This window comes from Ovis aries, chromosome 5 (assembly GCF_016772045.2).
Source record: "Ovis aries strain OAR_USU_Benz2616 breed Rambouillet chromosome 5, ARS-UI_Ramb_v3.0, whole genome shotgun sequence".
Lineage (NCBI taxonomy): Eukaryota > Metazoa > Chordata > Mammalia > Artiodactyla > Bovidae > Ovis > Ovis aries.
The window spans coordinates 23,975,742-23,989,782 of NC_056058.1; the positions used below are offsets into that span (position 1 = coordinate 23,975,742).

Consider the following 14,041-nt stretch of genomic DNA (forward strand, 5'->3'; position numbering starts at 1 on the left):
TTCTCTGACTCTCCTCAGTTCCCCTCAGTTCAGTCTCTCAGTCATGTCCGACTCTTTGCTACCCCATGAATTGCAGCACACCAGGCCTCCCTGTCCATCACCAACTCCCGGAGTTCACTCAGACTCACGTCCATCGAGTCCATGATGCCATCCAGCCATCTCATCCTCTGTCGTCCTCTTCTCCTCCTGCCCCCAGTCCCTCCCAGCATCAGAGTCTTTTCCAATGAGTCAACTCTTTGCATGAGGTGGCCCAAGTATTGGAGTTTCAGCTTTAGCATCATTCCTTCCAAAGAAATCCCAGGGCTGATCTCCTTCAGAATGGACTGGTTGGATCTCCACTCTCGTAGGCATCCTCTGAAATCCGTTTTCTCCTGAATACTAACTGGAATGGGTTCTGTTGGTTTCAAGTGTGAATCTGACTGATTACTTGTTTGTTTGACTTTAAGTAAGTAATTTAATTATCCTGAGCCTCCACTTCCTCCTCTGTAAAAAAAATGGAGGAAATGCTAACTCACTGAGGGCTGCCATGGTGATTAAATGTGGTCATGTGGAAAAATGCTTAGCATAATGCTTGACCCATAGAGGGAAGTTGCTTTGTTTTATTATTATTTTTTTAATCATCTTTTTAAGCTCTAGATTTTATGTTTCTGTGGTATAGCTCCTGGGAACTTACAACTAAGGAAAGAGCCTGAGCTCTTGACCATAAGGATCAGAAACTCTTAGTATTAGTGGTGGCATTAGCATCATGTAGCTGCCTCTTCCCTGGTGGCTCAGCCAGTAAAGAATCTACCTACAACACAGGAGACTGCCTGCAATGCAGGGGACCTGGCTGTGGGTTGCCATTTCCATTTTATTTCAACCCACTTCCATCCATTCCATTGCCATTTTCTTCTCCAGGGACCTTCCGACCCAGAGATTGAAACTTCATCTCCCACATCTCCTCCACTGTAGGCAGATTCTTTACCACTAAGCCCCTGGGGAAGCCCTAGAGAAGATATCGTATTACAGTTTATTTACCTTTTTATTTAAGAACTTTAATGTGGCTACTAGAAAATTTTAAATTAGATATTTGACTTTTAAATTATATATTTCTGTAAGACAATGCAGCTCTAAGTGGTGGAATCAATCACGTAAGTGAAACAGACTAAGCATCTTTAGATCATGATTTCCGAGAGACGTAGGTGAACGTCCTCGGTCATGAATCAGTAAATGAAACACACACCTCTAAAGACAAAAAAGGAGATTCTCACACAGGACAGGCTATATCATACAGAATTTTGCGACAGAACTTGGACTTCCCTACTTTGTTAAGGAAATGTGTGACAGTATTCTGCTGTATTTTATAACAGTGATGTGTCAAAAGTTTTACTTGGTAATAGGTAGATTTGCTGTGTTTAAATTCTGATTAAAATTTCTGATGAGATTCATTTTTTTCAACCTATGCCTTTATTCTTCTGTCAATGATTTGAAAATAATTTTAAAAATGAAAAAACTTTAGATGAGTTTATATAATTCAAATGGTCAGTAATGATGATTATTTTCCTAGTATACTGAGGGTTAAGAACTTGAGTAATTTGAAAGTTACCTTATGGGTACTAGACTGTTTGCTTGTTTTTGCCACAAAGCAGTTCTGAAATTGGACCATTCAGATCTCAGCATTACATGTTAAGCAGTCACAAAGAAAGTTATTATGGGAGACTTTTTGTAGATTTTCAGAACATAATTGTCAGAAAAGAATGTAAGAACACATTTGAAGGCAAAAGGCCAAATGCAGCTTTACTCAGAATTAGAAAAATTAATAAGATTCAGAATATAGTTACCACCACGGACATAGATGTTTCTATTTTAAGAAAGATTCCAAGTAGAAATAGCCCCTAGGGAAAGCAGACTGTTCTAGAATTTATAGCATTTTCCTTAGGCATTTGAGGCAGGCAAAACAGGACTTACTTTTTTCCAAAGAATGTTTCTGAACTCCATCTAATTTTAAAATATCTTAAAGTTTAATTTTCCTTTGCATTAAATATATGATTCAAGAACATTTTCTTCCCTAACTGAAAAATGTGACCAGCTATTCAATAACAAACACATGAGAATCATTCGTGTATTGACTAACTGCCATTGATAGGTAAGGTCCAGAGCTAAAGCCTAGAGATAAAGCCGAATTCATCAAATTTTCTACCCTCCAGGAGCTCATAATGTGAAAAAAGTTGAGAAAGGGAGGACAGATACTCAGATAAGTGGACTCCAATATTACAGAGATGAGAAATGAGACAGGAAAAAGACAGGTATTGAGTGACATCACTGAGCCATGAATTTTCAATATACTATGTCCCCCAAATTTACATAATATAAAAGATATAAAAATGAAAGTGAAAATCATCCAGAATTTTACCACCCAGAAGTTGCCACATTTTATTATGAACTGAAGGTGTATGTTCCAGGCTCCCTCAAATTCATATGTTGAAGCTCAAACACCCAGTGTAACAGTATTAGGACATAGGTCCTCTGGGAGGTCATTAGATTTCAATGAAGTCATCAGAGTGGTGTCCTTATGATGTGATTAGTGCCCTTGTAAGATGAAATCAGAGAACTCCCTCTTTCTGTTACCTTCTCTCCCTTCCTTCCCCTTTTCACCCATGTGAGGATATAGCAACAAGGCAACTGTTTGCAAGCTAGTACCCAACCAAGCTTTTGAATATACTATCTAGGTTGGTCATAACTTTTCTTCCAAGGAGTAAGCGTCTTTTAATTTCATGGCTGCAGTCACTATCTGCAGTGATTTTGGAGCCCAAAAAAATAAAGTCTGACACTGTTTCCACATCTATTTCCCATGGAGTGATGGGACCAGATGCCATGATCTTCGTTTTCTGAATGTTGAGCTTTAAGCCAACTTTTTGACTCTCCTCTTTCACTTTCATCAAGAGGCTTTTTAGTTCCTTTTCACTTTCTGCCATAAGGGTGGTGTCATCTACATATCTGAGGTTATTGGTATTTCTCCCGGCAATCTTAATTCCAGCTTGTGTTTCTTCCAGTCCAGTGTTTCTCATGATGTACTCTGCATAGAAGTTAAATAAGCAGGGTGACAATATACAGCCTTGATGGACTCCTTTTCCTATTTGGAACCAGTCTGTTGTTCCATGTCCAGTTCTAACTGTTGTTTCCTGACCTGCATACAGATTTCTCAAGAGGCAGGTCAGGTGGTCTGTATTTCCATCTCTTTCAGAATTTTCCACAGTTTATTGTGATCCACACAGTCAGAGGCATTGGCTTAGTCAATAAAGAAGAAATAGATGTTTTTCTGGAACTCTCTTGCTTTTCCATGATCCAGCGGATGTTGGCAATTTGATCTCTGGGTCCTCTGCCTTTTCTAAAACCAGCTTGAACATCTGGAAGTTCATGCGTCATGTATTGCTGAAGCCTGGCTTGGAGAATTTTGAGCATTACTTTGCTAGCATATGAGATGAGCGCAATTGTGCAGTAGTTTGAGCATTCTTTGGCATTGCCTTTCTTTGGGATTGGAATGAAAACTGACCTTTTCCAGTCCTGTGGCCACTGCTGAATTTTCCAAATTTTCTGGCATATTGAGTGAAGCACTTTCACAGCATCATCTTTCAGGATTTGAAATAGCTCCACTGGAATTCCATCACCTCCACTAGCTTTGTTTGTAGTGATGCTTTCTAAGGCCCACTTGACTTCACATTCCAGGATGTCTGGCTCTAGATGAGTGATCACACCATTGTGATTATCTGGGTCATGAAGATCTTTTTTGTACAGTTGTCCTGTGTATTCTTGCCACCTCTTCTTAATATCTTCTGCTTCTGTTAGGTCCAGACCATTTCTGTCCTTTATTGAGCCCATCTTTGCATGAAATGTTCCCTTGGTAGCTCTCATTTTCTTGAAGAGATCTCTAGTCTTTCCCACTCTGTTGTTTTCCTTTATTTCTTTTCATTGATCGCTGAAGAAGGCCCAACCATGCTAGTACCTTCATCCCTGACTTTCCAGCCTCTAGGATTGTGAGAAATCAGTGTCTGTGTTTGAAGCCACCCAGGCTGTGGTATTTTGTTATGGCAGCCTGAGCAGACTTAGACACCGCTGCTGCTGCTGCTGCTGCTGCTGCTGCTGCTGCTGCTGCTAAGTCACTTCAGTTGTGTCTGACTCTGTGCGACCCAATAGACGGCAGCCCACCAGGCTCCCCCGTCCCTGGGATTCTCCAGGCAAGAACACTGGAGTGAGTTGCCATTTCCTTCTCCAGTGCATCAAAGTGAAAGTGAAGTCACTCAGTCGTGTCGGACTCTTAGCGACCCTATGGACTGCAGCCTACCAGGCTCCTCCATCCATGGGATTTTCCAGGCAAGAGTACTGGAGTGGGGTGCCACTGCCTTCTCCTTAGACACCGTATTTGGTGTATACTCTTCTAGGCTTGTGTGTGTGTGTACCTGAAGACGAATAACATATAAACTTTCATACTACACATGGTTATACGTGGTTAAATTCCTATCATTTTAAGTTAATAGAATTTCATAGGTATCTATATTTGAATAATAATGTCATTTCCCTCAAATTTTAACTTTAAAAGCTATCGTAACTTTGAACATTCACAATAAATTTTACTATGTGCACAGGCAGTTTTCCCCACTATTCGTCAAACCTGTAATAAGCATATATGTGTATCTTTGTGACCTTGTTTTTCTAATAGTATAAAGAGAAAAAGTGGTTACTGGATTTTAAAGATTATATACTTGACACATATTTAAGATTACATCCTCCAATTTCATCCTCCCACCTGTGACATGAGAATCAGAGTTTTCTTACACCCTTGACAATATGATATTTTCAATACTTTCTATGTCTGTCAAACTTACAGGTAAACATGATATCTAAATTCAGATGTTTTTATTTTTGTCTCCGTTTGGATATCTTGTTGGGTATTTGTATGTCTTCTTTATAAATTAGAAATTTTGTCCTTTGTCCATTTTCAATTTAAGGGCTAATCTTTTCCTCATTGATTTATATGAGACCTTAATATATGCAGGATATTATATTGTAATAGATGCTACAAATATGTACTAATACTTATTTTGAATATTTATAAATTCTTCTTATGTGGGTTAGAATAGTGGTACAGTTTCTTATGAGATATAGAATTTCTGGAGACTCAATTACCTTTTCATCTTTGTGCATTAATGCGTAACTTTGAGAGGAGAGTGAAGTTTTTGCAGAAGCAAAATCTAATCAAAACTTAGAGAAACATTCCATTTCTCTGAACCTCATTAAGTACAGATAATACATCACTTTGATTCAAATTATTAGACATATTTTGAAATAACTGATTCACTCTGATACCTTACCTAAATTAAACAGCTCAGCTATTGACATGATGACCTGGAGCTATTATTCCCAGCAGCAAATTTCAGTTTACAAAACCATCAAAACAAATTAAGCTGATGTTATCCAACTTTCCTGATGAGACTGAGGGCAGCCAGAGGCCAGACTTTATCCCTGAGAGCCTGCATCCTTATGCTTCTCATCCCCGGGTCACCCCACTCCCTGCCAATTTCTCTCCAAGCATCCAAAGTCAGCCTCCCAAAGGGAGACTGATTCCTAGATTGAATAACTGACTTGAACCCTTCAGGGGATAGTCTCTCTCAAGGAAATCTAGAAATTTGGGGAAGTATTTTTCTTCAGATGACAGCAGTTGAAGTGTGCTCTCATAGTCAGACTGATTAATTCCACGGTCCCCAGAGCACATTTTCCCCTTGCCCTGTCTTCCTCTGATCTGAACATTCAGTCAGAAAATGAGCAAATTATACATGAAACTTGGGCTTTCTAGGTGGCACAGTGGTAAAGAATCTGCCTGCAGGAAACACAAGAGACATGGGTTCTATCCCTGGGTGAGGAAGATCCTCTAGAGGAAGAAATTTCAACCCACTCCAGTATTCTTGCCTGGAAAATTCCATTGACTGAGGAGCCTGGGGGGCTACAGTCCATGGGATCACAAAGAGTCAAACACGATTGAGGACACATACATGAAACTTGAGTTTATCCAGAGTATTTATTCAGAGTAATCCTTAAATTCAACTAATATATTTAACCTTTATATAGTCATATATATATATTTAATTTCTGTCCCCTTTCTACATTTCAAAACTTCCTGTTGTGTGTATACACATACTCCTTAACATTTCCACTCTCAGAGAAAAAAAAAAAAAAGTCAGCACAAATTACCATGTTTTCTCCCAAAATAATGCCTGTTGTTTGGAACTTTTTGCCATTTGAAGAAGCCAAATAGAGAAAAAAATGTCATGGGCATCTGATGAAACAAATTTGCAGACACTCAAATACTTCAGTTTACAGAGGTCCTTTGCGCCACTGATGCTTCTTGAGGACATTCTGGAAAACAGTCTATCTGTAAACAATCTGTTTCAGTGCCACGTGTTTGGTAAATTTCTTTGCCTGTTGACATTTTTTAAAAGGAACACATTTGCATGCAAAAACAGGACCTTTTGTTTCTTATACATTTACTCTGTTAGAAAAATTAAAAACAAAACAGGTTGTCTTGCCTAACTGCTTATGAAAGAGAATTTTGTAAAGGACACTTCCTAGTTCTTTGGCCAATCTTATTTTAAACTACTCTTTTTTAACTCTCTCTATTAACCCTTCAGTTGGATAGAACTTATTATTAAAATGAAAAGTTCTGGAGGTAATGTTTTATTTTGTATCTAACTATAGCATTTCCTTTCTTAGGTTTAATTATTTTCTTATTTATGTCTAGCTTTATATTGCTATGATTTGTTTGTGTGTTTTGGGCTGCCTCAGTTCTTAGTTATGGCCCACGGGCCCTTCTTTTTGGTGCATGGGCTTCTCTAGGCATGAGGTTCAGTAATTTGGCTCCTGGGCTTAGTTGCCCCTCAGAATGTGAGACCTTAGTTCCCCTACCTGGGACTGAACTCGTGTCTCTTGCATTGGAAGGTGGATTCTTAACCGCTGGACCACCAGGGAAGTCCCCAGTATTGCTCTAATTTTTGTCCACCAAAATATTTCTGAAAATTCTTCTCGCACACGACATGATTTCACTTGCCCAGTCCTTGGAGTTGTTTCTGGCCATGTAACTTCTCTGGCTAATGAAGTAGGAGGAGACATGGTGTGTCTGCACTTTGGGCTGAGCACTTGCTGCACACTCTCCTCCCAATGCCGCCCGCCTGGATCGCAGGAGGGCGCTCCCAGGCAAGGCTCCCATCCAGAGGCCCCTCAGTATCAACGATCAACAGTGTCCCTCTGCCTCCCAGTGTGGATGGCTATTGTGAAGAAGAAATGAATCATTCAGATAAATATAATATGAAGATAAGCCATTAGCCAATTGCAGCTAATATCCTTCCAAAACTTTAATGAAGTTTTGATATTTCTTGATAGTAGTCAAGGAAACAGAAATATATTTCTCACCAATGATGCCATTGCTACCACCTCTCCATGTACTGTTTGACCTGAACACTCTGTTGAAGTTGTTACCTGTAGAATTTAGGTTATTAAACTAGCTGAACTTTGAGATGATTATATAGGGACAACTGTGGGAGAGGAGAGGGAAAGCCTGACCTGGATCAGTGCCTCATTTCTTGTAAGATATCGATATAAAAGTGAGGCATGAGAGGTTGAACAGTATGTAGAAACTCAGACTAACACCTCGTGTTCCAGCATCTGGGGAGCTAACATTACCTGTCCAGATATAGTAATGTTGGTAATATTGGATACTATCTAGGTAAACTGGCAGATGTCCCTAGAAATAAAGTTTTGATTTCTATACTCTTCATTATGGAGGAAAAAAGCCAATTGTTAGTTTGAAACCATGGAAATTGCCATGCTTTTAAAAGCTTATTTACTTTTGGCCGTGTTTGGGTCTTTGTTGCGGCAATGGGGGGCTACCCTCTAGCTGCAGTGCATGAGCTTCTCATTGCAGTGGCTTCTCTCGTGGAGTACAGACTCTAGCCCACTCTGTGGGCTCAGTAGCTGTGGCTCCTGGGCTCTAGAGCATGGGCTCAGTAGTTGTGGCACACCAGCTTTAGTTGCTCCGAGGCATGTGAGATCTTCCCTGATTAGGGATAAAACCCATGTGTCCTGTATTGACAGGTGGATCCATTTACCACTAAGCCACCAGAGAAGCTCTACCATGCTTTATTAAATGTTTTACTTAAAGTTTGCAGATTTTCATTAAGTCTCTCATGTCAAGAAAGATTTGTCTGAAGGACTATGAAAGTTAGAGAGTTTCTATTCATATCTTTTGTCTTGCTGCTTTGCATTTCTTGTGAATTTCCATTCACAAAACCTCATTCATTCAGCTAGACTTATTCTGGTTGTGTTATTCTATGGGGTTAGAGTTCCAGGGTTACAGACTCTCAGAGATTTGGCTACAGAGGGCTTATTGGAGATGGCTCTTATAAGCAACACGTATAACGGAAGAAAAGAAGCAGAAATGCAACAGTGGCCTGAGCTGATTCCATTAGCGAGTTGGCCCAGCCCTTCAGGATTGCCCTCAAAAAAAGGGACCCAGGTCTTGCAGCCCTGCATCAACCAGTCACTGGACGCAGGTTGACCCATGAATGGGGATGACTTTGGAGCAATGGAGTGCCTTCAAGTAAAATTCCTGGTGATAGACTCAGCTGCTGGTCATCTCAGGCAAAATTAACTCAAAGTAAATTACAGATCCAAATGTGAAACCTAAAACTATAAATCTTCTGGTAGAAAAAAGAAAATATTTGTGACCTTGGGCAAAGATTTCTTAAATCAGATAGCAAAAGCATGATCCTTGACAGTACAAATTGATAGATTAGACTTCATCAAAATTAATACCTTCTGCTCTTCTAAGGACATTGCTAAGGGAATGAGAAGACTAACCATAGACTGAAGAAAATACCTGCAAAACACACATCAGAAAAATTACATGTATCTAGACTCCCAGGGACGCGGGAGCCTGGTGGGCTGCCATCTATGGGGTCGCACAGAGTCGGACACGACTGAAGCGACTTAGCAGCAGCAGCAGCAGAATGTATAAAGAACTTTCAAAACCCAATGATAAGAAACAAACAACACAACTTAAAAATTTGTGTTGGACAAAACATTTCAATAGTTATGTCACCAAATGAGATAGAAGGATGGCAAATAGATGAAAAGGTGCTCAAACACCATTAGTTATTAAGGAAATGAACATTAAAACCACAATGAGATACTATCTCACCTGTTAGAATGGTTGAACTTAATAACTTTACCAGAATCAGAGAGAATATGAATAAACTAAAACTTTCACACACTGCTAGTGGGAATGTTAAATGATACTACAAATTTGAAAAGTAGTTTGAGAGTTGTTAAGGAAGCTAAAAATACAGCTTACCATGTGATTCAACCATTTCACTCTTAGGGATTTACCCAAGAAGAAAGAAAGCATATGTCCATACAAAGATTTGTACATGAACATTCATAGCAGCTTTATTTGTAAAAAGTCAAAAGCTGGAAATAATCTAAATGCCAGTCAGTGGGTGAAGGCATGAGCAAACTGGTGCATTCAGTGCAGTGGAATACTATTTAGCAATAAAAATTAATTATTAATGCACACTAAAAGGTGGATGAAGTTCAAGACAATTTTGCTGAGTGAAAGAAGTCAGTAAAAAGTTGCATATTGTATGACTTTATTTATAGAAAGCTCAAGGAAATGTAAAACAATACATAACAACATGAAATGCACTTTCTTGGAAATAAGGTGGGAAGGAATGAGTAAGAGGGATTACAAAGGAGCATGAGAAAGTTCTGGGAGTGATGGAAAGATCGTCATCTTGACTGTGATGGTGGTTTCCCATGTGTATACATATGGTAAAACTCATCAACTTGTACACATTATATTTGTCAAGTTTGCTTAAGGAAAAAAGAAAAAGGAAGAAAGAAGAAAGGAAAAAATAAAAGGAAAAGAAAGGAAACAAAATCTAAAACAGTTCTGAGATATCATTTCTTACATATTGGAGTGGTAAAATAACCTATTTCTTATAACACCATAAACCTTTATATTTAAATATACATAGAAATGCAATTCTATATTGATCTCATTTCAAGATAAGTAGGAATGTCTCCTTTAAATCATTTGAAATGCTCATTTAAAATACCAGCAATATTTAACAACTGTAATTCATTAGTGATTTGAAAGTTTGCTTAAGAATCTTTTGAAAGCAATTTCAGAATGCTAAAATTTAGAAATATCAGAAATGTGATGCTTCCTGCAAAAATAATGCTATCCTAATACTAATACTAGAAGAATAGAAGTTATACAATTTGACACAATTTAAGGCATTCTTGTCTTTCCCGGTTTGTCAAATGTAGGATTTTAAAAGCTAATTTAAGCTTGTTTTATAAAGTTGACTTCCTATATAGTGTGCTATGAACTTGACCTTATGAATTAAAAAATTTTTAAGTGCTTTAATATTTTTGGCTCTTAATAATTATTTAATGAAGTCATCACTGAATTATAATTTGAACCCTAAATGGCTTATGAGGTTTTATAATAAGCCTAGTTTTGTAAAATGAGTGAAATAGTTCATATATATTCTAGCATTAATGAATTCATAGCCACACTCTCATTTTTGGATGAACCACTCTATATAACCAAAGGTCACGTGATGTTTTTACATTGTTCGTTTCTATGTATCACAGTTTTCAGAAATAGTTCACGGGGAGAAACCCTGAGTCAGGTATCTGGTTCAGGTCACGCCTCCTTGCAGTAGAACATTTATTTCCTAAACAATTTCAAATGAGATGATTTATAAGCACTAGCTGTTCTTTGTCAGAGGATGTTAAAATGGAGCAAAGGCAACAATTCCAAATAACATTCTAATATGGTCCAGATAAACAGGGGTAACCTGGCACCTGAAAAGTGAATCTATGTAAATTCTCACTGGATTATACCATAATGTTCTTGCTCTGCAGTTAACATATGACTCATCAATCACTCAACAGCTGGACTCTCCCTCAATCTCCTTGACTCTAAATTTCTTAATTTCTAAGGGGATAATAACAATATTCATGGAAGAGGAGGAGAAGAAAAGTACAATAGTGATGATTCTAAAAAAACCACCCCCATCTGCTGCTGTAACAATTCAGAGAGACAGCCATCTGTCAGTCTCCTAGTGCTTTGCCTGGAACTCAGTCCAGTCCTTCTGTTTCAGATGGTATTGAGTGAATGCCGTTTGGTATCACAAACTTTCTCTCAGGGACACAGAGATGCATGGGTCTTCCCAGGTGGTGCTAGTGGTAAAGAAACCGCAGGAAACATAAGAGACAAGGGTTTGATCCCTAGGTTGGGAAGATCCCCTGAAGGAGGGCATGGCAACCCACTCCAGGATTCTTGCCTGGAGAATCCTCGGACAGAGGAGCCTGGTGGGCTACGGTCCATAGCGTCGCACAGAGTCAGATACGACTGAAGCCACTTAGTTGCAGAGATGAATAAAGACTCTAAGAATGCACAGTTTTCCAGGAAAGTCAAGATGTTAAAGTACTGTTCAGAGGCCAGGTGCGCCACAAAGGTAGAGTGTGTTTCATTCTGCTTTGGTGCTTAAGATACCTTTACAGAATTAAAGACATTTTTATCCTTCATCCATGTGTTCTCTACCACAGCTAACCACAACTATTCAAAAGAGGCATCTGAGATCCACCTACAGCGTGGTTCCTTGTGGTACAGAGCAGAATCTGATCTGCTAAATAATCATCCTTTGAGTTCCAAGATTTGAAGGGGGCTGTGCATTGAGGAGGCAGCACCAATTGTGACCATCCAATGGCCTTCAAGTCTCTAATCCTAACCTCTACCTCAAGCTAAATGTATTCTTTTAGGAATGTAAAAATTCAGTAACTAAAGCCGAAGCAGTTACTTCAAGCCCCCAGGGCTCTCAACTATGTGAAATGTAAATTAAAAGAAGATAGATTCTGAACTCCAGGAAGCTAATTGGGAGCCCTAGGCAGAAATCCTAAATGTAGTAATTGGCACCTTGTCCTTTTCAGCGTCTTAGGCAGCCAGTGAGAGGGTTACCTCTAGGGTGTTAACTGATTAGCATTGTTAGAGAAAAGGCAGTCAACAGAGATTGGTAGGCTGAAGTCTCCCATTTCCAAAACTCCAATTAAACTACTAGCTCAAGGGTTACAACTAACCAGAGAGAAAATGTTTTCATATAGTGCCAGTGAGGGATACTCTTCCTTTGGATAACAAAACCGTAAATAGCTCTTCAATGATAACTAGAGGTAGAAAAATTCTTCATTAAAATCTTATTCTACTAATCTAAGTTAGTTTCCCTTTGACTTCTAGTTCTTCAACAAAAACCCACCTCCTGAAAATTTCTGTGGGTTTGAGACGTATGTCCAGTCTGTCTGGGGCCAGAATCAATGAATTCTTAGATGTTAACACTGAACAAAAATAATTGTGTGGAAGTAAGGTTCTGAATATGTACCTCACTAGATCACATGTTCTTAGCTGATGATGCCGGGGTGGGTCATGAGTAGAAAAGAAGACTGCTGAATCCAGAAAGAAATAGAGAAACCAAAGGGCAAGGTCCCACGGTGCACAGAGTAGTCTGTTTGACATGAATCTATTCCTAACAGCTATACCACTGTACACTTGCAGATAGCCCAACCATCTTATATCAAATAGACTATAAAGTCTCATCATCCTCATTTGACAGATGAAAAACAAGGCTTGGAGAGTTTAAGTGACTTGGGGTATCATTACAGCCTAATTCCTAGTCCGGCAATCTTTCTTCTCTACCACACTGCCTTTACATTAGAGCTGGAAAGGTTGTTCCAGAAATGTCTGTGGGTAGAGTCTAGGGGATCCTTACTAAAATTGAGTCAAAGGTCTACAGATAGCTCATTCTTTTTCTTTTTTAAGGGAAATCCTCAAACTTGCATAAAAATAGAAAGCTAGTATAATGAGGCTCCGTGAACTCATCACAGCTGTAACACCGACCTACCCAATTGTCACTGAGGCCTCTAGGGGGACTAGGTAGAAAGGACCCAGCTGCCCCAGAATGACTTGAAAGGGAATGAACTGAGAATATCGGGAAGAGACTGTGATTTAAACCCAAACCCCAACAAACCAAGTAAGATGAGTTACCCAATCTGTTTCATGTCTAAATTCCAGAGTTTCCTCGTATACAAGCAAATACTTTGAAGTAACCCAGGATGTCTATGCTTGTGCAGGACCCCAGAGAGCAGTGTGAGATCACAAGGAAAGTGCGATCACAGCCACTGCATACCAACCTCCCTCCTGCCCAGCAGCATCCTTTCATTGGTACCCTGCCCACTTTAACACATTCTACTTGAAAAAGTACATGTTTTATTTTTTTAAGTGTTTACTAGTAAAATATCAAAGACAAACTATGTTAGAAAAATCTCTACATTAATCAAAGAAGTTACAGTTTCATGAACTGTAATGCTTTAAAAAGAGAAACTCATGCAAACCTCTTTTCTTACCGGTTTTGTGTTTCTTTGTTGTGTATTTGACGCTGAATTTCCAGATGTGGTGCTGAAATAAAGTAAGAGTTCAGAATTGCAAAATTTTCTCTCAGACATGCACACACTCATACACACACATACACACCCCACATCTAATAGATCTTTATGCTGTAACACTGAAGATGGATCTTTTAAAATATTTCCTCCCAATGTCATTTTCTGAACATTTTTAAAGGAAGTCAAAACTAGGGAATGTAAACTTTACTTGAAGAAGATAAAATAGCCTTTAAAGGTCCTCTTGAGAATAAGCAGTCTGAACAGTACAATCTGTTCTGAAAACCTGCAAAATATCTTATTTCAACTAAAAAAAAAAAAAGAGAGAGGAAAAACATATCCTATGAAACAGCAGACTTTGAGAATTCTTTGTCTCCTACACTGCTTCTCAATCAATTTCTCTTTGTCCACTGGATTATTTCCAATAGTTTACAAACATGCTGTTATTTGTTGCATCTTGAGCCCTCTTAACCCTTTAGTTTCTGCTTGATTACTCTGATCCCCATTAGAGCAA

The 14,041-nt window shown here is 38.8% G+C and overlaps 1 protein-coding gene across 2 annotated transcripts in view; it reads right to left on the reverse strand.

Annotated features, from left to right (window-relative positions):
- Nucleotides 1–14,041, reverse strand: part of CCDC192 (coiled-coil domain containing 192) — a 211,798-nt gene that overhangs the window by 189,050 nt on the left and 8,707 nt on the right. Inside the window, exon 2 of one of the 2 annotated variants that reach the window (XM_027969970.3) lies at nucleotides 13,492–13,543. In XM_027969970.3, coding sequence (XP_027825771.1) covers nucleotides 13,492–13,543 — 52 coding nt within the window. Of the gene's footprint in view, nucleotides 1–13,491; nucleotides 13,644–14,041 lie in introns of those variants that run through there. The other variant, XM_027969968.2, reaches the window with a different exon arrangement.